At 37.0% G+C, this 25343-nt stretch overlaps 1 protein-coding gene across 4 annotated transcripts in view; it reads right to left on the bottom strand.

Annotated features, from left to right (window-relative positions):
* LOC129764529 (serine/threonine-protein kinase ULK2) overlaps nt 1–25343 on the bottom strand; it is a 168480-nt gene that overhangs the window by 21193 nt on the left and 121944 nt on the right. For all 4 annotated transcript variants that reach the window (XM_055763704.1, XM_055763706.1, XM_055763705.1 and 1 more), the window contains 6 exons: nt 11798–11885; nt 11453–11578; nt 11316–11389; nt 11095–11255; nt 10892–11028; nt 10546–10833 (listed from right to left, as the gene is read on the bottom strand). In XM_055763704.1, coding sequence (XP_055619679.1) covers nt 10546–10833; nt 10892–11028; nt 11095–11255; nt 11316–11389; nt 11453–11578; nt 11798–11885 — 874 coding nt within the window. The remainder of the gene's footprint in view (nt 1–10545; nt 10834–10891; nt 11029–11094; nt 11256–11315; nt 11390–11452; nt 11579–11797; nt 11886–25343) is intronic.

Below are 25343 nucleotides of genomic sequence, written 5' to 3'. Positions count from 1 at the left end.
TTCTGGCAAAACGATGTGGTATGAATCACATTATTTGAATGATAGAATGAAGAAGTTTTCTGCCAATTTTCTTCAACCTCCAAACGTATCTTTCTCCCGTTTGTCGTTTTCGCGTTCGCTAATCCTCTCTCACAACACCCATTTCTAGTTTGAGAAATTGTTGAGTAAACATTGTTTGCCAGTGCGCGTAGAGCGGGAATTCCTAAAGATTCATTGCACCTCTAATAAATTGCCGTAAGACGTGGTCTTACGTTGATCGCACTTGATTGAAAAAATCCAAAACGAAATGTATTTGGTCGAAGCATTATGAGTAGAAAGCAAGAAAGCAAATAATCGCTCGAAAATGACTTGATTTTCGCGATGTGAAACATTTTCCGTTTTTCATGTTATGCATCCAATATTGGATACGAAAATTTCCACTGATGGGGAAAAAAATATTCAGAAGCTTTCCTGTTAATTGCGATTGATTGAAAAATAACAAAACCAAATGTATTTGGTTGCAGTGTTATATGGATAGAAAACATTAAAATAAACTATTTCGCATGAATGTATTTTTCAATTCCCAGGGGAACTGGCAGATTATTTTTCAGCAACGATGATAGCAACGAGAATTCCGCGCGTGTATGTGTGTGTGTGTGTGTGTGGCGGCTGCTCCGATGTTTCAAGCGGAACCGTGGCATCACTCTCCTCCTGATGGATTCCCTTTTGGCCTTAGGTGCACAAACAGGCTCTTGGTGACACCGTTCATCAGCGCATTCATGATAAACGAAATTAGCTTCACAACAACAGCGACAACATGCTCCAATCGCTGTTCAATCATAACTGAGTGGGTTTACGAGCGGCGCTCGCTTATATACCGATTTTTGATTTCAATAGCCTGTTTTGAAAGCAATTTTAAGACTATTGAAACAAGTTTTTGGATGAAAAAGTAACAAGTATATGACGCGTAGACATTTTATCTTTCAAATGAAGTGTTTATCATACCATTTCGTTCAGTTGTTTAAGAGCTATTAACGCTCAAAATCTCGGTCTCCAGCGTAACGCTTTCGTTCTCGAAACTTTGGTTTTACACCCCGGTATAGAAATGAAAGACGTAGTCCTACGTCAAAAAACCTGTACTGATTGGATCAACAGATATAAAATCACCACTTTGTGATACCGGTGTTTCAGTAAGCTTCATCTATCCAAAAGTTTCTTTGAACCTTTGGACAAGTAAAGAGTATTTTTTTTCAGTTCAGCCAAGTCACAAGAAGAAACGCTTGCTGTCCCGTCATGCTATCTCATAGCATCTTCTGAGTTCACTGTAATCTGACTGCCAAATTTGTCGGACTAACTTTTCTAATCTCTAGGTTAATCAAATATTTGACCCGTTGAATGAATTTCAGGTTGTAGCCTATCCGTTCATTCGTACGGTTGTCTGCTCGATCCTCCAGAAATCGAACTCCTCCAAAACGGCCCGACCGATTTTGATGAAATTATGCACAAAACATTTGGTAGGCATGAAAATAGGTTGTAAACTATTTACGATACTGCTAGGATTCCGATTACCATACATTAGATGCCGATTAGGGTAAAAACACGATTTCAGTATTTTTGTATGAACAATATTCAAATAATTCAACCGTCGTTCGTTTTTCAAACAGAACGATTTTATTTACGTTGTTAAATGACAGATGGCGCTACGTCCACTTCATGCGTAAGTAACGTCAATCAATCTAAAGCCAGGCGCATCGCCGTCGAGCTGGAAGCCCTGATTGAGCATAATGAATTATTGAAATACTTCAAATCACACTTGGTCAATTTACAAAATCACAAACACGCTATCTAGAGGCTAAGGAACTGACAAGCTTAAACCCTCTTAAAGTCAAAAAAGAAGAACAATCACGCTATTGTCGCGCGTGTGTTCAAACAAAAAATTAATTTTGGTCGGATTCGGTTGAGTGGAAGATACTAGAATTACCACATACACACATTTTTAGTTTGGGTGTCCACATAATATGCCCCCAGGAAATCGATGGTTTAATTTCCTCAGAAATTCAAGACCGTTCAACTGATCAACTACTCACCCGCATTCTGGAAACCGATCGAATCCATATTACCCTAACGAATCGCAAATTTGCATTCTACAATCCGTTCGACTTAAGTCCAATCGACAACGACATTGACATTGACAACATTGAGCTCCGTGTCCGATTTCAGTGAAGCAAAAAGGTGATGGATATTCGGGTGAAAAAATGATTTTAAAATGAAAAATTTACATTTACAAAATAGCTTTACATATCAAATATGTGTTCTATTTAAAAAAGTAACACATTCTCTGCAAGTGGAGAAAAATCTTGAACGAAAATTGTGTCTGATAATGATTTTATATTATGGATAAAGTTGCACATAAATTTCCTTGCACCAAATGCACCAAATGTTTTAGAGAAATTAGAAAAGTTAAAAAAAAGTTATGTTAGGATCAGGGCTGTCTTCCATGTATGATAATTTTCATTCAAATTTCAACAATTCAAAATTGCTTCCGGGTCTGCCAATCTGATGGAGAGTAAATTGCTGCACGAATACGGGTGAATCATTTTGACGTTTTTTTTTCGCGACAAGGCGAAGTTGCCACATTTGCATAGAACGATTGAATTTGAGTCGAACGGATTTAAGAATGCAAAAATCGCTTTCAATCGAATCGTGAAATTTGAAATCAATCAGATTCCGAAATGTGAATGACTGTTCAATACTGTTAGCACAAACATGGCTCATGGCCCATTGAATGACAATGACGAAATACTGCGGTTCCAAATAGAAAGGTACATCAGGTCCATTAAAGTTGTCTGGCGTATCGTTGGATTCCAACAACAACAACAGGACCCAGCAGCTATAAATTTAGCCGTCCATCTTGAAAATGACAAGAGCGTATTTTTAACCAACGAGATAGAATTTGAACAAAACTAATATTGATTTTCTTTATTTAATTTTTCTATTTTACGTCAACAATATATTCCTTTTTTTTCTTTACATTGAATTTTAAAAAGATCAAACATGTCAGTTACGTTAATCAAATACATTGAATCAAGAAACATCATATAAACATCTGTTCAAATCATTTCATTCGTTCTTTTTCATCGATAAAATTCGATCAATTTCATAGATCGTTAAAACATTCAAACACACTTACAATACATATAGTTATTTAACACCCAACGTGTTCGTTGGAAATAATTTATATGGCAGAACAACGTTTGCCGGATCAGCTAGTTCCTCAATAAAAACAATCCACTATCCCAATTCAGATTCATGGCTAGGGACACAACCTGTCCTGATTTAGTAGCACATGTCCTGATTTTGAAATGCATTTTGGGGCGTCCTGATTTATTTTTCATATTCCAGCATCTGATTTTTATAAGAAATTCAATTATATTGACGAATCATAATCAGGGCCTTAAATTATGTTTAAATTCGTTGAAAACGCAACAAGTTGATAAGTTTTCACTGTAAGCGTCCTATATAGGATTTACTGCGTGAGATCATGCAGTTTTTCCATTAAAATGTATAAAATGTATTTGATGAAAAATTCGTATTTTTGTTTGTAAGCCTATATTAAATTTTCTTTTCGCTGTTCTAGAAAAATTGTTTCAATTTTTACAAAACCAAAGGTGCAATGAAATGAGTTTACAATGCAACGGCAAAGCGCTTTGGGGTTGGCAGTGGCATCTATATTGCCACCAATATTTTCAACTGATTCAATAGTTTATTTTTTATCAAAGGTAAATATGTGTTCTTCCTCGTGTAAGGATTATGTTCTCTGAAGGTTAAGAGGATTTCTTGCCTAGTTTCACCGATATTACAAAGGGTTAATTACACTTCTTTTGAAAGACAGCCCGGGAAAATCTGTTCTTTCAATAAAAAGCAACGTTCGTCCATTTACCTGTGAAACTAAAAGTTACATATAGCCCATTCAAAGGATAATGAATTCGAGCAGTTTCATTCATCAATTGAAATCGTTTTCTTTCGAATTCAAAGGAATCGACATCAGAAAAGAACTAAATTGAAGAACCGATCTTTTAATGTGAATAGAGGATACGCATAATCGAAAATGATCCGGCTGAAGAGAAAGGAAGAAGTAAAAAAATCATTTTCATCTGTTTAATTCGAAATTGTCAAGCCCTGATCGTAATTCATTAAATTTTTCTTGCATTTTGTTTTTGAGTAAAAAAAATTGACGTGGCATTGCGTCTATCGGGAACATATTGGGGTTCAAATTGAAAAATATTACCAAAAATTACTTTTTTGGAAAACTCATAACTTTTAAACTGTTGCACCGATTCAGATGATCGACATATCAAATTAAAGCCAATTAGCTAGTCGCTTCGAAAATATTATACTTGCAGAAATTTTGGATTTTGGTGTTGTAATTATTGATTGTATTTCTTTATAGCTTACATTGTCTCGGGACCAAGGGCGGTATATTTTTTTATATTTTTTCTTGAAAGCTAAGATTTTTATAGATGACATATCCAAAATTCAGAGATGCGTTATTTTGTGTTATTGATTTATGATTTTTCAAAATTAACCGAGGGTCCGAAAAATCATTTTTCCTTTTTTTCCTAAAATGCCTTTTTTTAAATTCATAACTTTTGAACTACCGGGCCGATTCAGATGATCGATGTACCAATTTAAAGCCACATGAAATACCACATATGCATAAAAATTGGATTCTAGTCGCATAGATGTTGTCCAGTCGCATGGGAATATTGAACGAAAACTGAAAACATGTCAACTTTGCAAAATCACTCGAGAACGAAAAAAACACCTCTCTGATATTCGGATATGTTATGTAACAAAAACCCTCAGTTTTTCATCAAGTGTAATGTTTTTCAAACAAAACTAGCTTCTTCTTCTTCTTCTTCTTCAAGGGCACTAACGTTCCTAGAGGAACTTCGCCGTCTCAACGTAGTATTACTTGCGTCATTTTTTATTAGTACTTAGTTGAGATTTCTATGCCAAATAACACGCCTTGAATGCATTCTGAGTGGCAAGCTCGGAGGAAATTTCTTTGACGAAAAATTCCCCCGACCAGAACGGGAATCGAACCCGAACACCCGGCATGTTAGTTATGACGCTAACCACTCGGCCACGGGAGCACAAAACTAGCTTATTGGCTTCAATTTAACATATCGATCATCTGAATCGGTCTAGTAGTTCAACAGTAATGAATTATTGAAAAAGGTCATTTTTGAAAAAAGGGGGAAAATTTTATTTTTTTGATCACCATAAAATGGAAATGAAACCCTGATGAAAAAATATAAAAAAACGGGTCTAATATTTTACGATGAAAAATAAAACTACCAATTTTCATGAAAATCTGACAATCACTATATCGGTTTGGCATGGGATCCAATTTTGTGCTTGACCAAATCTCACCCCCACTCAGTGTAAATAAGAGATTATTTCGAAAATATTGAAATTCGAATGGAAAAAATGGAGGTTCAAAATCACTAATGACTCATCTGGCAAGACTTTAAAGAATCATTCTATCCAATATTTTCAATTTTAGTAGTTCTGTATAATGCTGAGTACGAGATTTTCTCTGAGGTGTTATTTGATGGCTATTCACACATCAAACTTTGATGAATTATTAGATAATAACTATTTGTACCACAGTTCAGTATTGGAAGTTGGGAAAATATGTCTCCTATTAAACGGCTCATAGCTTTCAAAAATATTCGCAATATTTGTCAAGATATTACTAATAGTAACTTTCTCCATTTTTGACCCAATTCCACCCCCATAACCCATTTTCACCCCAATCGACGGTAAATAATTTAACGAATAAAGTAGGTATGCTAGTATTCCTCTACAAAGCGAATGTTCTTCCTCATTAGAGTAATATGCTAGGTGTAATTGCTGTATAATATCACAAAACTGTATTGTTTTTTTCTCTGATTGATTGATTTGTAATAGTTGAACAGGTTACTATGGATAGGAATTATATATTTATTTTTCGATATTTTTTTCCATAGTTATTTTCTCCAAAGCGAAAAGGTTTCAAAAGACCCTCGAGGGCATTCGGCATACACACAATTGAATGTCGACGATCTTCGGCAGAAAAAATGGTTTTTCGTGTGCTGAAGGGTGAAATGGATAAATAAAAGTTTTAAAATGTCTGTATGTATGGAAGCAGACCTCTCTTTGCTCTTATATTGCGATTGACAGACAAGCAGGCATCGAGTGTGGTTGTGTTTTTCGTCGCTCCGTGTTCACGTTTTCGAATCGTTTCGGGTGTTTAGTTGATATTGATTGATGATATGGAATCAAGTTGGTTCACTAATTCCGAAAGGTTTTTTACGTTCCATGATCCTGTGGTCATCAAGTTTTCGGGATCAGTGTCCATCAAAAATTGAAAGTTTTTTGCTGCAGTGAAAATATTACCGCATTGGAGTGTTGAAAAGGGGGCTCAGGCAGAGCTCAGAAAAAGATGTGCGCGTTTGTGCTGTGTTTTTATTTATATTTTAAGTGAGCGGAAAAGTGTGTACTCTGCCCTTGTGCATCCAAAGGCAATGAATGTTTTTTTTTAATTCTTGAATTGAGTGAGATTACTGAGGAAGCCATTTTATACTTCATATGTGAATGCGAAAACTCTATCGTCTTGTTGCGCTCGTTTGTGTTAGTGTACTCTCTGCCCGTATACACATCCATTTTTAGTCATAGTGTCACAATCAAAGTAAATATCGACATGGATGGGCTGAGCGTGCAGTGGTGTCAGATAAGTTTAATTTTTTCCATGCGCACATTATTTAAATTCTTTGATTGTTTTTTGTTTTTAACTCTTCGAACCTTTGATTCTACAATTCTCTCTTTTTTGTTTTATTATGTTTTATTTCTATTAATTCTTTGATTATTCATTTTTTAAATTCTTTCATTATTTAATTTAATTCGTTACCGCCGTCGCGATTGTAGTTCGAGAAAGTGTAGCAGGATGGATACTTCTTTCCGTCGTCGGAATTTTAGTTCTAAAAAGAGTAGGCACGATAAATAACAAAGTACAATTTGATTTTTCAATATGACAACAAATAGTTATTTTAAATAACGGGTGTTAAAAAAAATGAGAATTTTTTCAATCACATATAAAAAAAAAAATTTTTTTTTCATCGATTTCAGTATTTTTTATTAATAACATAATGTATTTTCTTCAAAAAAATGTCAATGAATGTTTGAGTAAGGGCCGTGGTCTGCTGTTTGACGCAACTTTGTCGCGATGCTCTCACAAGAACGTTGTACGGTTCTACGAAACGCATTTCCAGCAAGGAAAAAAGTTCACGGTGGCACATTTTTAGGAAGAAAATGTACCTGTCAGTACAGTATATCGTATCCTGAGTTCCCTGAACGTAGAGCGGAAGGTCGGAAGTGGTCGTCCGGTGACGATAATGACGAAGCAGAGGAAGACATCGTTAAAGAAGCTGTTTGACAACAAGGACGCAACCAGCCTGCATGACGCCGGTCGGAAATTTGGCGACTCCCACGTATTGATCCATCGGACCCTCAAGATGGAAGGAATCGTCTGCAGGAAGAAGACGAGGTCGCCGGAGTACACGGAGGTGCAGATTGAGACGGTTAAATCACAGTGTCGGTGGATGACCAAAAAATACCGCGGGACGTCTTTCGTTCTGGACAACGAAAGCTATTTTCCGCTGTCCAAAACGCATATTCTAGGAAATGATAATTACTACAACAGCGACAAGTCATCCACACCGCCTGAAGGGAAATACAAGTTCAAGCGCAAGTTTGGAAAAAAAAGGTTATGTTTTACATCGCCATTTCCGACCGGGGCATTTCAAAGCCTTGGTTTAAGCCGAGCGGTCTGGCAATCAACCAACAAATCTATCGAGAAGAGTGCCTCGATAAAAATCCTGCTGCAGTTCCTGAACGAGCATCACGCGGATGAGAAGTACGTCTTCTGGCCGGACAAGGCGTCTTCCCATTACGCCAAGAAGACGCTGGCGTATCTTGAGGAGAAAAAGATACCGTTCGTGCCGAAAGATCGTAACCCAACAAACTTGTCCCAGTGCCGCCCAATAGAGAATTTCTTTGGCTCATTCAGTGCCCTTGTGTATAAAAACAATTGGAGGGCCAAGGACACGAAGCAACTGACTACAAGAATCCGGAATTGTATCCGGAAAATGGACGTAAGTGCCGTACAACGTTCTTGTGAGAGCATCGCGACAAAGTTGCGTCGAACAGCAGACCACGGCCCTTACTCAAACATTCACTGACAGACTGAATCAAGAATGAAGAATATCAACGGACCGATTTATTTTAATGAAATTTTGGTTATCTTGTCAGGTTTCACAACAACAATTTTCTGTCTTTGCGTTTGGAGTTAGATAAAGAGTAGACATTGTAAATAACGAAACACATCACAAGTCCGATTAATTCAAAAGAATTTTCGCGATTACCTTGTTAGGTTTCCCAAAAATAATTTTCCGCCTTCAGGACTGATATTCGATAATGAGTAGACACGAAAAATAACGAAATACATCACAGGTCCGATTAATGTTAGACGAATTTCCTCGGTTTCTTTGTCAAGTTTCCCAAGAATGTTTGATAAATGTTATGAATATAAGATTTTCGGGATTTCGTTTCGACGAGTGGTCGACAGTTCGCGTTAACTTAATCACATCACTTACCTCAGTGAATCCTGATTCATACCTCCCCACTAACAACTATCCCTTCCATGATATTCGCTAGGGAACCACGCTATAGAGGCGACCCTTCTGGCCTTCGGGCGGCGAATATCATACTAACATTCCTTCCCTTCCTCTGGTGACTATAAGGACGTGGCCGGCGTCGTTATTGACCGTTTGAAGCTCGAATCACCGAAAATTGCACAACGAGAATGATTTGCTAGTCCCAAGCGTCATTCTGTGTGTTCTTTGTGCAATTTGGTTGGTCCAGGTCAATCACGAAGAGCAACTACGAATTGTACAGTCTACCCAAGCTCAAGCTCAAGCTCTCATATTGATCTTATAATGCTATGGCCTATATATTTAATTTTGTACCAGTATGGGAGAGTAGCACATTTTCTGTTGTTTTTGAGCTCAATTAATGTAATAAATCAATAATTGCTAAAAGTTAATTTTGAGTGTGATTACGCCAATTAGAAGGAAGCAGTTGAACACAGCCGACATTCGATGCCTTGCCTCAAGACTATTCCAGCATGAAACCGTAGCATATCTTCTTAGAAACCGAGATTCCCCGGCGAAGATGTTTGCCGGACGTTGCAATGAATCCTGTATACATCTATATATATATATATATATATATATATATATATATATATATATATATATATATATATATATATATATATATATATATATATATATATATATATATATATATATATATATATATATATATATATATATATATATATATATATATATATATATATATATATATATATATATATATATATATATATATATATATATATATATATATATATATATATATATATATATATATATATATATATATATATATATATATATATATATATATATATATATATAAATGGATTTCTGTCTGTCTGTTTATCTGATTCTTATGGACTCGGGAACTACTGAACCGATCAACATGAAAAGTGGTATATAGGGGTTTTTGGGCCCGGGGAAGGTTTTCGTGATAGTTTGAGACCCCTCCCCCCTCTCTAAGGGGGGTGGGCTACCGTACAAATTATACACAAATTTCTACATTACTCGGGAATTAATCAAGCAAATGAAACGAAATTTGACATGTGGAGGTTTTAGGGTGCATTAAATGATTCTATGGTGCATTACTGCATTACTCGAGAATTAATCAAGCAAATGAAATGAAATTTGGGAATCGTTTCCTTGATGACACCGGCTCTGGTGTGTGCATCTTTCTAGCCACCTACTGCATTACAAGTTGCAGCTGATTCACGCTGGTTCAAAATATTGCTGCTCTCTTTTTTACACTCAATGAAGAAAGCATAACTTCCGCTTGTGCACGTGCCTTTCGCTTCACGCTAAAAAACTAAGACAAAAATGAACGAAACTCAAGAATCTATGTTCGAACTTTTCAAGTAACAAGTAAAAAAATTGTTCATTACTTAGTTTCAAAAATGACAAGCCCTGATTGAAGCTATTTAATTTCGATTCTTTAAATTTGCTCTGAGGTTTCTTTCATGGTCAAACCACGTCTCTTCACCTGAAAGCTGTATCAGGTTCCTGGGCGATTTTGGAAATGCCTGAAATGAAAATCCTTCAGCGAAGTCGTGGCTCAGTTAGCGAAAACACGGAGAGCGCATGACAGTGTAAATAGCTATGTTGTGGTCTGTGATCATTGAAAAAACTACATTCCAAACAATAAGTCTCTTTAGAAAAGGATCTTTAAAGGATGTGCACTTGAATACCATAGGGCGCTAAGACGCTCATCAGAGTAGGGAAATTACTCGATGTGTGATCAATCGAAACGTTTGCATTTATCAGCTCATTTGGAAATTAAATCGTAGGCTGAGGGTTAACTTACAGTTGTTATTCTCCAACGTCTGTTGTTTTTGTTGTTCCTGTTGTTGTTGTTGTTGTTGCTGTTGCTGCAACTGTTGAATTTGTTGCTGTTTTTGCTGTTGTTGCAGCAATTGTTGCTGTTGTATTTGTTGTTGCTGTTGCTGCTGCTGTTGTTGGTGCAGTTGGTTCTGTTGTTGTTGTTGACGTAGAAAATGCTGCTGCTGAAGAGGTGATAGACCCGTCTTCGTTTGTGGACTAGTGACTTTGCCGCCAGGGGATGGCTGTGGTCCCGCAGAGGATTGTGGGATATCTAAGCCGGTAATGAGATATTAATTGATAGAAAATTGAAGACACCATTGTTCACCTACCACTACTTTGTGGCGTCATCTGCCGCTGCAGGAAGACGTGACAGAAGAACTGATCAAAATTCATTCGATCCCTTGCGTTTCGTCTGAGCAAACCAACGAGCAGATCGGTAAGTTCTTTGGAGGTTCCTGGCGGGATTCTGCAAAATGAGTTATTCGGTTGATGTTATTAGCTGTTACCACTGGTTATATTCAACATGGATTACTTTGGAGCTAGATTGGCGTTCTTCTCGTAGAACATCTTCAGCTCCTGGGGCGTTTGGGCCTGGAATGGCGCCTTGCCGGTGAGGCACTGGAAAACGATGGTCCCCAGTGACCAAAGGTCAGCTTTTGCGTCATACTGGAGAGACATAATCACCTCGGGTGCCTGCAAGAGTGGAATTATTAGGCATGGTATTCATTTTGAAAGGTTGGTTGGGCTTCTTACCATGTACATCGGGGATCCACAGAGGGTTGCCGCCATATTTCCGTCTTGTAGAAATCGAGCGAAACCGAAATCGGCTGAAAAAATACAGAGAATAGCGTCATGGATGTTTTCTTCTTTTTAAAGTAACGGACACAAACCTATTTTGAGTGTGATTTTCGATGGTGCTGGAAGGTGTTTTCCGCAATTGTGAGAGAGCAGAATATTTTGTGGTTTTAAGTCCCGATGGACGATGCCGACTCCGTATAATGCCTTCATTGCACTCGCTGCAAATGCAAGCGGACAAATAGTATTCGTTAACTCATAAGATGTAACTCAATTCAGTTAAAATCTGGATTTCAGCAGATTCACCACTGAAAAAGGCTAACCTTCGAAACAATCAAGGGCCACCAGGGCTAAAACTCAACAGTACATCCAGATTTTAATTGAATCGGGCTTTAAAACATAATAAAACAGGGATACGACGTTCAGCCGATTCTCATTACCTAATTGACATAAAAACAGTCGTATCGTATCCTCGCTGAGTGTTCCCTTCACGCCCAAATAATCCGCCAAATCGCCACCGTTGCAGAACTGAAATGGGAGAACGAAGCAAAAAAAATATACAATTAGTTAAATGGCATTTTAATGGCGCTGGGAATGTGGACGATTATCCTGGCAATAACAATTAAGTTTAATCAATTGTTGTTTTACTGAACTTTTTTCTAGAAATTCTTTTTTATCGAAATTATTTTACGTTATGTGAAGCGGGTGGAAGGCATGAAATCATTATTGGCACTTTAAAAAACGTCTATCATGGAGAGGAATAAGGATCATACTCCACCCTCGATGTACTTATAACTGGTATGTATCCACACAACTTCTTCACACTTCAAACGCATGAATCACTGATGCTCATATCTGATTGACGTTTCGCATAATTCCGATAGACGCGATCAATCAATGCATAATACATGCCAGTCACTCTCGTATGTCGCTAAAAATGCTCACGCCCTCTCATCGGCAACCATGAGATGGGTTCGCGCATTTGTTTAACAAAATTTATAAAACATGCATACCCATGGCTGGGTATATTCACAGGCGGCATCAAGCCAATGAACCTAATTGGAATTGTAGAATCGATTTCGCTTTTATTTTCATATTCTGCTATTTCCCGCGCTGATATGAGCACACATCCGGTGTATTTTTGGCAAGCAATCAACAAGCACCAGACACGGCAGCTACGGCGGCGCAGTAGCACAGCTGAGCCATGAATTCAACGTCAAAATTTTGGCAAAACAAATTTCGAAACTCGATGTTTTTTTCCCAGAGGAAAACCGGCGACCCAAGGGTGCACTGAAAGGATATCCGTGAGATGGACGAGAGGGGCAGCGGAAATGTCACCCTTGAATTCACACTGCTGACTGCATTCCTCCTCTTTTTACGATGGCTCGGATTGCGGGGCATAAATTTTGCAGGCGCCCATAAGAGAGCACACAACAAGCGCAAAAATCCTCCCTTGTGTATTCTTTCCTCGGCAGGGATGCTAGATCTTCAGGAAATATTCATAGGTCATTTGAAGCGAATTTCTTTGAAGCTTTACAGAAATGCGAATCCGTAGGAGCAATCTCCTGGACTCAGGTACCGTATAATCTGATTTTGAAGAGACCCTAGGAATCTTTGTAATATTTACAGGGAAAAGAAAAATCTGGCATCTCCATTCTTCTAGATTGGATTGCTCCTTAACGCTGCTCAAATCACCATAAAACAGACTCGACAGTGTTTTCTTGCTAACAGATCAATGAATTATTAGGGTACAACTGTTTGTGTCCGTGTAGAATGGTGCGGTGGTTGGGGTGAACCCACGGGTTGTATATTTCATGGAATAGAACTTAATTCAATAAAAATTATGATCGTTTGGAGTCATAATCCTGTGTCGATATAATGCATTGCAGCAGTTGTGATGTGTGATTAATTCAATTAAGCTTCAGCGAAAATGTGACTACATCAATATCAAACAAAACCCATTTGAGATGATAACACACGAGTGAGCGAGCGAACGGAGGGTGCCACTTTGTCATATCACAACACAAATGACATAATCATCCACTAGGGGAAGCAGTTTCATAAAAGGAGGAGAAAAAAAATATGCACAAACAAAAAAACAAAATAACTTTAAGACGTGGGGAAGATGCAAGTAAGACGGACAGTGACGGTATGATAGACAGGGCGTTGATATAGTTACACTATAAATTTCTAAATTCTGGTCATGAGAATCCCTACCCCCACCTCCCTTGCAGATAAATTTGTACGACGTCGACGTATTTTTATTGCAAACATTTAATGAGTGATGCTTCGCATTGTGAACGGATAAACAAAACTTGCTGTCATCACAATACCCAGAGGATCCCGTAAGGAAGCCGAAATATGGAGGGTGAAATTTGAACTTTATTGTATATATTCGACAGGAAGGGTAGCTGGTTCACAATACATTGCGCCGGTGTGTGTTAAATTAGTAGAATAATCCGGAAGCAGCATGATTCCAACAGGTCCTCTCTCTAATGGGCGCCCAGCTGGAAATTTGTGCACGAGATGATTGCAAAGTTATAATTGCCGGTACACCCATACCTCGCTATACGGCCGCTCTTTATACGGCATTTCGCTATAACGGCCCTCTTCAATTCAGGCACGTTTTCGATTTACGGCCTAAAATGTTTCGTTATAACGGCAAAAAAATTGAGGATTGGTTCAAAAATCACTTTTGTACAGAAGTGAAAAAATATTTGCGAGACAATAACTTAGAGTTGTGAAGAAGTTGAAGTTGTTTCATTTTTGTTTATAGATTATTGCTGTTTTTTATGTATGTATGTTGTTTGTATTGTATGTTTTATGTTTTTGTTGTGTATGTTTTTTTGATTTAAATGAATTAAATTTTTGATTCAAATGAAATAAAAATAAAAAGATAAAATGCATTTTGAATGATCAACCATGTTACATATTTAACAAATTTGGAACCGATCTGATTGAATTTGTATGAATTTGTATTAGAATAATTGATCCGTATAATCCGTATAAGGATTTTCGCTTTGCGGCTGAATTTCGTGGAACATATCTATGCCGTAAAGCGAGGTATGGGTGTATTGTTATTCGATATTTTTAGTTATTCCCTATAAAGTTCATTGAGTTTTTTTATTTTTTTAATTTATTTTTTTTTCCAAAACTCGACATTATAACATCAGATTATTTTTAGACACAATTCTCGTGCAAGATTTTTCATCCACTTGCAAATAACATGTTTCTCCGTTACATGGAATAAATGTTTGATACATAAAATATGATAAAATGAAGACAGCCCTGAATCGGACAATTCCTTTCTCGAGTTTTGCTGTTATCAACACATTCGGCGATCCATTCTTATTTATATAGATAGATGACGATATAGGAGTGCGTTTTATCACATTAAAATCCATTTCCACTTTCGAACGAAGATCAACTTCGTTACCGCAAACATCGAATGGACTAACAATGCTTGTCAATATGTAATTGTAGAACCCATGCGAATTAAATTTTTCATGTTTTGGCGCGGTTAGACCTTGATTACATGTCCCAAATATATGTTTTCTTCAAAGCTATCTATTCGAGTGTGATTGTTCTTACATCCTTAACCCCTCCTTTCCGTCCTTCGCGAGCTATCGGTTTCCTTCCTACTAACATTAGAATAAGTTGAATTGTAAATACATATTAGATGTAATGTTAGTTTTAAGAATTGAGTGTGATGGGTAAGTGTGAATGAGAATGTGAATGTGAGTGTGAGTGTGTACATTGTTATAATCTCCTAACATCCCATCCTTTTCCTAATGAAGATGTGTGACCCTTCTAAACTCGAGTCGACCGCGAGTAATCGGTTTCCTATTTTCTTAACTATAGAATTAAGGAAACATGTTAATATATTCTAGTAAAAATATAGTTACGAGTTTGGCTCCTTTAAACCTATGTAACTGAGCCTGTAAAAATAAACGGATTAATAAAAAAAAAATTTTTTTCGGATTTTCCCATTTTCCTTCAGAGTTTTCCGAAAATTTTCAATTGTCATGTTTGGTTGAAATATTGTCATTATTTTATGGGACCCTCTCTCCTTACCAGAGGTGGAAGGGGTGTCATACCATCATAGAACATTTCTCGTACCCAAAAACCCTTACATTCCAAATTTGGCTCCATTTGCTTGATTAGTTTTTGAGTTATGCAGAAGCTCGTGTTTCATTTGTATGGCAGCCCCATGCCCTTAGAGAGGGGGTAGGTGTGTCGAACCACCATAGAAGCGTTTCGTGCCCCCTAAAACCTTTTCATGCCAAATATGGCTCATTCATGCAAATATGGCTGGTTTCATTTTCTTAATAATTTCTCGAGTTATGCAGCAATTTGTTTTTCATTTGTATGGCAGCTCCCCCTTAGAGAGAGGAGTGGAGTGTCTAACCACCATAGAAGCATTTATTGCACTCTAAAACTTCCATATGTCTAATTTGTTTTCATTTGCTTGAGTCGAGTAATGCAGAAATTTGTGTTTTATTTGCATGGCAGTCCCCCTAAGAGAGGGGGAGGAGTATCTAACCACCATAGAATCATTTATTGCCTCCTAAAACCTCCACATACCAAATTTGGTTTCATTTGCTGGATTAATTCTCGAGTAATGTAGAAATTTGTGTTTTTTTTGTATGGCAGCTCCCCCTTAGAGAGGGGAGAGGAGTCTCAAACTATCATGAAAACCTTCCCCGGCCCCAAAAACCCCTAAATTCCAATTTTCATGTCGATCGGTTCAGTAGTTTCCGAGTCTATAAGAATCAGACAGACAGACAGAAATCCATTTATATATATATATATATATATATATACTAGCCGACCCGGCAAACTTCGTCCCGCCCAAAATTTGTGTTTTGTTATCAATACCTTCAAACATCCGCGTTTTCTTACTATGAGCATTTTCATGGGTCCAATCGCAGAACTGTTCATTGATTGATCTTCTAATCGACCCCGTTGAATTTACCTTTTACTATAAAATTCCTAGTATTTCTAACAAAACTCATCATTATAATATCAGATTATTTTCAGACACAATTCTCGTTCAAGATTTTTCAACCACTGTTGTAACATGTTTCTCCGTTACATGGAAAAAATGTTTTATACAGAAAATATGGTAGAATTAATTCATCCCTAAACCGTTAAATTTCTTCCTCGAGTTCTGCTCTTATCAACACATCCGGCGATCCTTTTTATTGTATAGATAGAAGAAGATATAGGAGTGCATTTCATCATATTAAAATCCATTTCCAGTTTCGAACAAAGATCAATTTCGCTAGCGCAAACATCAAATGGACTAACAGCCCTTATCACTATGTAATTGTAGAACATATGGGAATTTACTTTTCCGAATTTTCCCTTTTTCGTTCAGAGTTTTCCGGAAATTTTCAATTGTCATGTTTGGTTGGAATATTTTTGGTTGAAATGTGTGATATATTTTTATGGGACCCCTTCTCCATTCCAGAGGAGGGAGGGGTGTCATACCATTATAGAAACATTTCTCATACCCACAAACCCTCACATCCCAAATTGTGCTTGATTAGTTCTCGAGATATGCAGAAGTTTGTGTTTCGTTTGTATGGCTAAGCATTCAAAACATACAAAATGGTGTATGTTTGACCCAAATCAGACAATCCGAAGCATATTGAAATAAGTTTTGAATTTCACGTGAAAATGATGGATTACTTTTTCCCCAATCTAATATATTTTTCGAAAATTTGTGACTGGTCGAACAATGGTAAAATTTTTAATTTTTTTTATCTGTTCTCTGTATATGAAATTCTTAATGAATAGTAAGAATATTTAAAAAAAACTATATATTAATATCTGTATTTCCACGGACCACGGGGCTGTATTTCCACGGACCACGGGGCTGCCGGTAAAACGACAACAAAAATAGGGCGAACATATCATCTCAACACGAGAGAAAAATTAGAAGTATTGATAGTATTGGTGAGATAACTACAAAAACCAACTCGTTAGGCTCACTTACTTAAATGTTATGTCGTTATTTGAAATGTCATCCGAATAGACTTTATAGCAACTGTAAAAATAAGTCCAATACAGTTCGGTTGTGTGTACAGAACTTCGTGACATAGAACTACGTCTTTCTGGGAAGATACCAGTTCAGAAACATGTCACGCTTTAATGAAATATTCTAACTCTTTGCAGTCCTTTGTCTGCTATCAGCCATCATACTTTGTTAGATAACGGCACTCAGTAAAAACAAAAATTGTCACCCATGCTTGAGGAAAGGCTCAATGGAAAACTCGATGTATTGCGACACTTTGTTTTTTTTAAGTTAAGCAACTTTTTACGCAATTTTCTCGAAATAACGCATTTTTTTAAATTACGCGATTTGGCACTGCCTATCACTGAAATCACTGAAATCCTGCGAGAATGATTGTGACGAGCACGCACCGATAACGGGGCAATTACGCGAGTTTTTTACGCGATATACCTGGAGTTTTGCGATTTTAAGAAAAGAATTCAGTGTAATTATTCTCGTGATACATGCGAAAAGCAGAACTGCATTTTGGAGGGCGTTTCGAAAGATGTCACACGTATGAGAATTTTAGCATATATTTTTATATGAAAAGAACAGATTCAAACACATTCTATCGGATATACTCATCTGAAGTTTACAAAAAGTTATACATATAATTATATGTATATAAGTATTATACTTATACAAGTATTATACATATACATTAGGGTGGAAGCGAAAATGGTCATGTCAAATTTCAAAAATCGACCATGTACATTTTGTTTATTGGCTCAAAAAATTCACATGTGCAAAGTTTCAGCTCAATCGGACATGATTTAGGGGTGCCTCAAAGCGCTCAAAGTTTTGATTTTTTGATCCTCGAAAATCTTTCAAGGGGTAGTAAAGGAAATTTGGAAAATCGATTTTTTTTTCGATGCCAAATGACTTAAAAATGCATGAAACGTCGAGATTTTGGCCGAAAATCGACTTAGCCTGAGAGGCAATGAAGGTATGGGAAAAAATAATTATCGAATTTAAAGAACCGACCATGTACATTTTGATTATTGGCCCAAAAAAATTATCTGAGCAAACTTTCAGCTCAATGGGACATGATTTAGAAGTGCCTCAAAGCGCTCAAAGTTTTGATTTTTTCATCCTCGAAAATCTTCCAAGGGGGTCCCAAAAGATCGATTTTCGGCCAAAAATTTTTACGAGATGACACCAGATCTCTACGTTTCATGCATTGATTAAGTCGTTTGGCATCGAAAAAAAATCGATTTTCTAAATTTCCTTTACTCCCCCCTTGGAAGATTTTCGAGGATAAAAAAAAACCAAAACTTTGAGCGCTTTGAAGCACTCCTGAATCATGTCCGATTGAGCTGAAATTTTACACAGATAATTTTTTTGGCCCAATAAACAAAATCTACATGGTCGGTTCTTGAAATTCGATGATCAATTTTTTTCCATACATCCATTGCCACCCTAATATACATATACTGCATATAATCTCACAAATTTATACATCACTGCCATTTCAAGTAAAAAATATTCTGACCGACACTCATCCAAATTTAATACGCAAAGATTTAACCCTTTGAACTCAATTTGCTGCCAACGGATTTAGATGACTATTATGTAAAATAATTAGTGAACGATCGAATATTCGTATTAAACGCAAAACATAATAATTGTTCAATAGTAACTAGTTTTAATTTATACTCGATTCATTGGTTTCTCTCTAAACACAAACATCGTAATTAGGTACTACCTCGTCTGCCTGCTGAGCGAATTACCGTAGAATCAGTCCCATAACTCCCCATTGATTTATTTTCTACTAATATTTTTTCAAGGCCTAATGCGGATGAACTTTGTACTTACAAGCCACTATAATAGAAAAAATCAATCAAATCAAACAAATTTGATCGGAGACGAATGAATCGAAAGATTTAAACTCCCCGTTAACGAAGAAAACAAGATGAGACAAATTTTGTTTATCCGTATCTCCCGTAGATGATTTCATTAAAAATACGCTTATTAGTAGATCACCCGCACTGATAGAAGCAGACGTTCGAATAATCGATGAAAATATTTGTATACTCGATGAAGATTCTGGATTAAAGAATACCTGAAAACTAATTTCGGAAACAGGAAGTAAGAGACAGAAATAGAGAAATTGATTCGAGGGTCCGCAATCGGAAAGAATAGAGAAATCGGTTTTTTTCTGAGCCGCCGAGCGAATAAGTTATTTGAAGTTACGTTTGGAAGTGATTTTTGAAACAATCGATCTAAAAATTTTCGGTGGTTTTTCCATATGCTTATTTAGGGCTTATTCATTAGTCTAGATATTTGAAAAACAAAACCATTTTTTTCCGTCAAATGTTTGAAGTTTTGGCATTCAAGAATATAAAAAGAATACCTGAACTACAAAAATCCTATTATTTCCGAGTTATAGTCATTTTAGTGATGCGTTATCTAACCTATTACGACCTTGACACAAAACTTCAAATGCGTTTTTCTAGAGACTAGTTTTTCCAAACTGGCGTACACGATATCGCAAGTTCTACTGAACCGTTTTATGTCGAATTTATATGAGTTTAATCTGTATGCATCTATCTATTGAATGAACCAATTAAAAATCGTATTTTTTAAATTTTACAATTTAAAAAAATGGGAAACGTAAAAAAAGTTTTAAACAGCATTTTTCTCCTTTAAATGGCTGCCAAAAACAAACATGTCAAAAGTCAGTGTTAGTAAAAAAAACATGTTTTTGACTTTTCCGAGGTTCATGCGATAGTGGCATCTTTACTGATTCAGAATCTGTTCGATTTTTTTTTGTTTCAGATAACCAAAAGAGCTCAGGGGGTCTTCGTAGCAAGGTTGCCATAATAAAATCTGTGTTTTTGGTCTCAAAAAATCTTTTTATCTGTGTTTTTTCTCGGAAAATCTGTATCAACCCTTTGCGGTCTTTTGTCTGCTTTCAGCCACCACAGCAAAGAAGTATACTAATACAGGGCAGACAAGATTATATCCAGTCTCGGATTTTATTTCATTGTATATAATGAGTCAAAAAATGTTTTTTATTCGTTTTTGATGCGTATATTTTTCGTTTTTGTTAATATAAAAGAAGAATTTAATTTTAATCCATCCCCATAAAGCCAGGAAACACTTTTCTCACATGAAAAAATAAATTGATACAGAATCTCTCAGGAGGTGATAGACGATCACATTTGATGAAAAAAAATCCTTCTACGCACATGTTCGAATTTCAAGATTGACAGAGTTATGAACTTTTTTTTTTGTTTGTTGCCCAAAACTGGTTCTACATTAAAAAGTACACTACGGAAGACGATTCTGTCGATTCCATTTGAAAGATGAAAAATGTAAATTGATTGATTCAACATTTTGGAATTGAGAAACTCAAAAGTTAGCAATTTTTAATGTGTTATTATTAATTTTATCATAAGAAGTCATTTTAAACTTGTTTTTTGATCAATTAAATTGAAGCTTTGAAACCGCTCTACGAAATTGTTCTTTGACACCCAACTTCTATCTTTCTTTATTTCGCTACAATATAGATATGAAAAAAATCTGGTGAAAATTCAAGCTAAATCTTCAGAAATCCCGATTTTTTTTCCAAAATTGTATATAATCTGTATAAATACAGATTATTCTGTAGATATGGTAACCCTGCTTCGTAGGCACATTGGTTGCGCATTCGCTAACTAAGCGATCGATCGAGAGTTCAAGACTCATTGCCCTCAATTGACCATCTTTGTGTTGTTATAGAATAATTACGTCCACGCAACAATCATCTGCGATGAAGGTCGATCCACGATCGAAATAAGATCGATTCATCCATACAACTGCTCTGCTCTGCGAGAAACATTGGGCTATTGTGCGCGAGTATAGGAGTGTTGAAGCGAGCAGTGTTGAAAACAAAACATTTGATCTAAGTTTCGGTCAGGGCTCGGCAAAGTCATATTTAAATAAGGATAGTTAGGAGGCTATGAAGCAATTCGCCTTCGTATTCAACTGGAAATGAGTTTTGGCTTCTTCCAGCAGTCTCCCCGTCAACATGGCTCAACAGTCATTCGGGCGTTTAGTTGCTATCCCACTATACGATTCGACTATGTCATTTCATTCTTACCCGTCAAATGGACTTCATTGCATATTGAAGTGACTCCCCCAAAAATGAATTCTTTTCTTTTTCTCATGTATCACGTATGCTAGATTTTTTTTTGTATCGTACACGAAAATTACTCACGCATATTCAAATTTGTTCAGAAACACTGATGCAATTTGAATTTTGTTAATATAAACCCGTTTTTCTGTATGTTTTTTCACAAAATCGAACTCGGAGACAATGTGAACTAAAATTTTGTTTAGAGTTCTTCCCAAATTGCACGTCATTTTGTACGCTATTTACTAATACTAACGCGAGGACCTTTATAGCATACCTGATAACTGTCTAAGTTCGTTGGTTTATGTCCATGGTGGGTAAACAGTAAACCGTCCATTAATGGTGTATCTACTTTTTTGCATCAGAAATCCAGTTTTCGTTTCACTTTATATGGACGTTAAAAATAAGCTCGTGTACGTGATAACGAGATTCGTGTCAATGAGAGCAGAAGTGTGGATTGAAATCAGGTTGCATGAAGAGGCAGATTTGTATTCATTAGCCACGTCAATTAGAATAACCATTTGGTAGAATAGTTCATCACTCATCCTCAGTATCAACGCTCGTCAAATCATTTTCTAGTCAATTCAAATCATGTTGACGGCGAATGCCGAAGTAGTTCAGTCGAAGCGAAGTTACCGAGAGGAGAGTCGATTTTCATGTTTCGTCTTCGAAGATTTCGGGCCCTGGTTTCGGTGCGTATTCATTCGCCAGAGTGCATGTGTATACAAGGAGTGAGAGCTCAACTGAGTGCGAACATAGGCTAACCACGCAGGGACAAATAGAGAAGTAAACAGAAACAAAACAATTGAAGGATCGATAACATGCAACCTAACAGGGAATTTACGATAATTTCGAATTGATCCTCATTGAAATTAACAAAGCGAAAAAATAGCGAAATAAAGTTGTCTAAATAGAGTTCCGAAACACATGTGATCGAGTCTGGGTCGCAATTATGATTGGCCGATCTTGGATCGATATTCAGAAGACCGATTTTTTCTTCTCCGATTTCCGATTTTTTGGATCGATTCATTGTACTCCAAAAATCGCGAAAATCGATCTTTTCTTTCCGACCTGTTTTATTGCAGATAAAAAAAATAATTTTAATGAACATTAATTTTAATCTCACCAGAAGTTACCTGACAATATTCACAAAATCGCATAAAAAAAGATCGTGCAAAACTTCACAAGTAGCTTTAAAAAATCGTGTTCAGTACATATTTTGAAAAAAACTTTTTTTGTGCGGTAGATAGGGACCGCATAAAAAAAGTTGATTTCAGAAGTGGATAATTGAGACGCAAATATGCTTTTTTCGCACTGAAATGCATATAAACCATCGAAAAAAAACTAAATGGACGATAACTTCGTCGAATATGCTTCTTTTCATATACCGCACAAAAATCAATCGCACAAAACAAAAATTCATACAAAAACAGGTTTTACTGTATATGGTACCGATTTTATCAGCGAATCCCTATGCCGTTTAGAAAATCAATCGTCAAGCTCGATTCCAATCCTAGTTGCATTACAGGATGCACGCATCGTGGATTTATGATATTTCAAGAGTTCAGTCCATTTACGTGCTGTTAATATGGGACCCGGGATCGTGTAGGATCGATTGCAAAACGCTGAAATTTAGAAACTTGTCAATTATTAAATATATAAATGAATTTTTTTGTTCGTTCAATCCTCATATGACTATGAGTCCTATATATTCGTCAGCTGAAATAGTGATATTGTAAGCAATCATAAAACATTTAAACTTTCGATTTTTGAGGGTGGTCGAAATAATTAATCGAGTATCAAACCGACACAAAAAGTGGTTGTAGATTGATATCTCGCTTAATGACGACATTTCTCACCACACAGTTGGAATGAAAAACGTTCTTCAGCAGCTGGCTACAAATCCCGAAGGGGAAAATTTATACCCTCACAAATCCCGCCGTATTGATTGATTTCAAAGCGAAAATCATTAAAGCCCCAGTCCTACGTCAGTTTTACGGCGTTCGTGTCATTGTCATTAATCACACCGACGGCTGTGTAGATGCCGGTGCAGTTATTGTTGTCCACCGGTATCCTACGCGAACGCGAACGCGCGTGGAATCGACAAAAACAAAAATCTCGCGACGAGGGTCCTCCGCTGTGCGAAGTGGGTGGAGAAGTAAGGTCGGTAGGGCAATAGTGCAACGCGCGATGGTGCTCCGCACCGTCATCCTAGGTGACAGATGTTTATTTAATTAGAACATGCTGGCTCTGCTATGTCGGAATTATCATACCTTTATGACCGCCCGCCGATGTCACGATGCGTTCCGTCTAGTGGCTCAGCAGCAGTCGGAAGAGGGTGCTGAACCGAATGGAATTGTTTATGTTGAGCAAACAATAATCCTCAGAACCTCTCATTTATGTACACTTTTTCGCTGCTTTGTCCCACCTCCTTTGTGTTGTGACTGGTGGATCGAAGCGAAGAGGGAAAGCTTCGAGTGAAATGCGTATAATGAATCGAGCAGGAAGAGAACTAGAGCACTTACCTAATGCCTTTTGGGACAGTTGAAATTTTTTACGAGACATTAAAAGGGATATAGCATTTTTCCGCTTTGAAGTAACTCTTAATAGTTTTCCGCTTTTCTCCCCTCCTGGCAGCAAGCGAAATGTTACGGCTCACGGCAGGCATAGTGACGAAATTACGTCTATTGTTAATTTGTGGCAAACTGTTCGAACATTAATTGGAAATTATGTAAATCTGCTTCTGTATGGAGGAAAAGTGCGGAACCGAAACGCATCAACCACGATAATGTGTTCAAGGTTCAGTGCATCTGCGACCGGAGGTGATGCAGTCGAAAAGGGTTTTGTTTGGCACCACAAAACCTGCATCCACCATTATATTGCAATGGTAATTCGTGGTCAACCGAAAATACGTTTAACATATTCCATTTTTTCAACAAAGAAACGTAAACAAAAAAGTTTAATCGATAATAAACTGCAGCGATGAATTGGAGCAAACAGTAGATTACGGTCAACTCGATAGGGAATATGAGCTTGTCTATGATATCCCAAAATAAATGGAGCGAATGAATCAGAAGCCGTTTCCTGTAACATATCCTCGTTCTGTCACACCAGCACGGTGAGGACAAGAAAGCTCACATGAAACATAGAGGAGATTACGTAGCTTACATTTTGTTTGCTTCCCTTACTCTAACCAGCAGTACTGTGTATTGAGATCGTGTCCAAAATGAGAATCAATTTGTACCAAGCGAAGAACAATTGTACAAATTGGTCATATTCCCTATTAATCCCTTCTCTACACGAAATACACATGTGCTCAGAGGTCTTGTTTCAAATTGGTACTTGGTGGATTCTCTGTTATTGTTCACCCGTTATGGAGCAAACGACAGTTTAGAGCAGATTCTGTCAGCAGAAATTGGTTGTGTAAACGGTTTGCGTGCAATAATGCGTTGAACATGGGTTATCATCATGAGACAATGCTTAGTGGAACGGGAATGACATGTCCTCCTTCTCCTTGGATGGCATTAACGTTCCAGTGGAACTGTTGCTTTCTCAACATAGCATTACTTGCGTCATTTTCATTAGTAGTACTTGGTTGAGATTTCTATACCGAATAACACGCCTTGAATGTACTCTGGAGTGGCAAGTTCCAGAATACGCGAGACCACAGTGCAACCCGGAAAATTTTTTTCTTCGACGAAAAATCTCCCGGCCAGAACGGGAATCGAACCCGAACTCCTGGCATGATAGTGTGGGACGCTAACCACTCAGCCACGAGATCAGATGACACGTACGAGCTACGAAAAATCTT

This window comes from Toxorhynchites rutilus, chromosome 2 (assembly GCF_029784135.1).
Source record: "Toxorhynchites rutilus septentrionalis strain SRP chromosome 2, ASM2978413v1, whole genome shotgun sequence".
Taxonomy (NCBI): Eukaryota; Metazoa; Arthropoda; class Insecta; order Diptera; family Culicidae; genus Toxorhynchites; species Toxorhynchites rutilus.
This window is presented reverse-complemented; position numbering and strand designations above follow the sequence as displayed.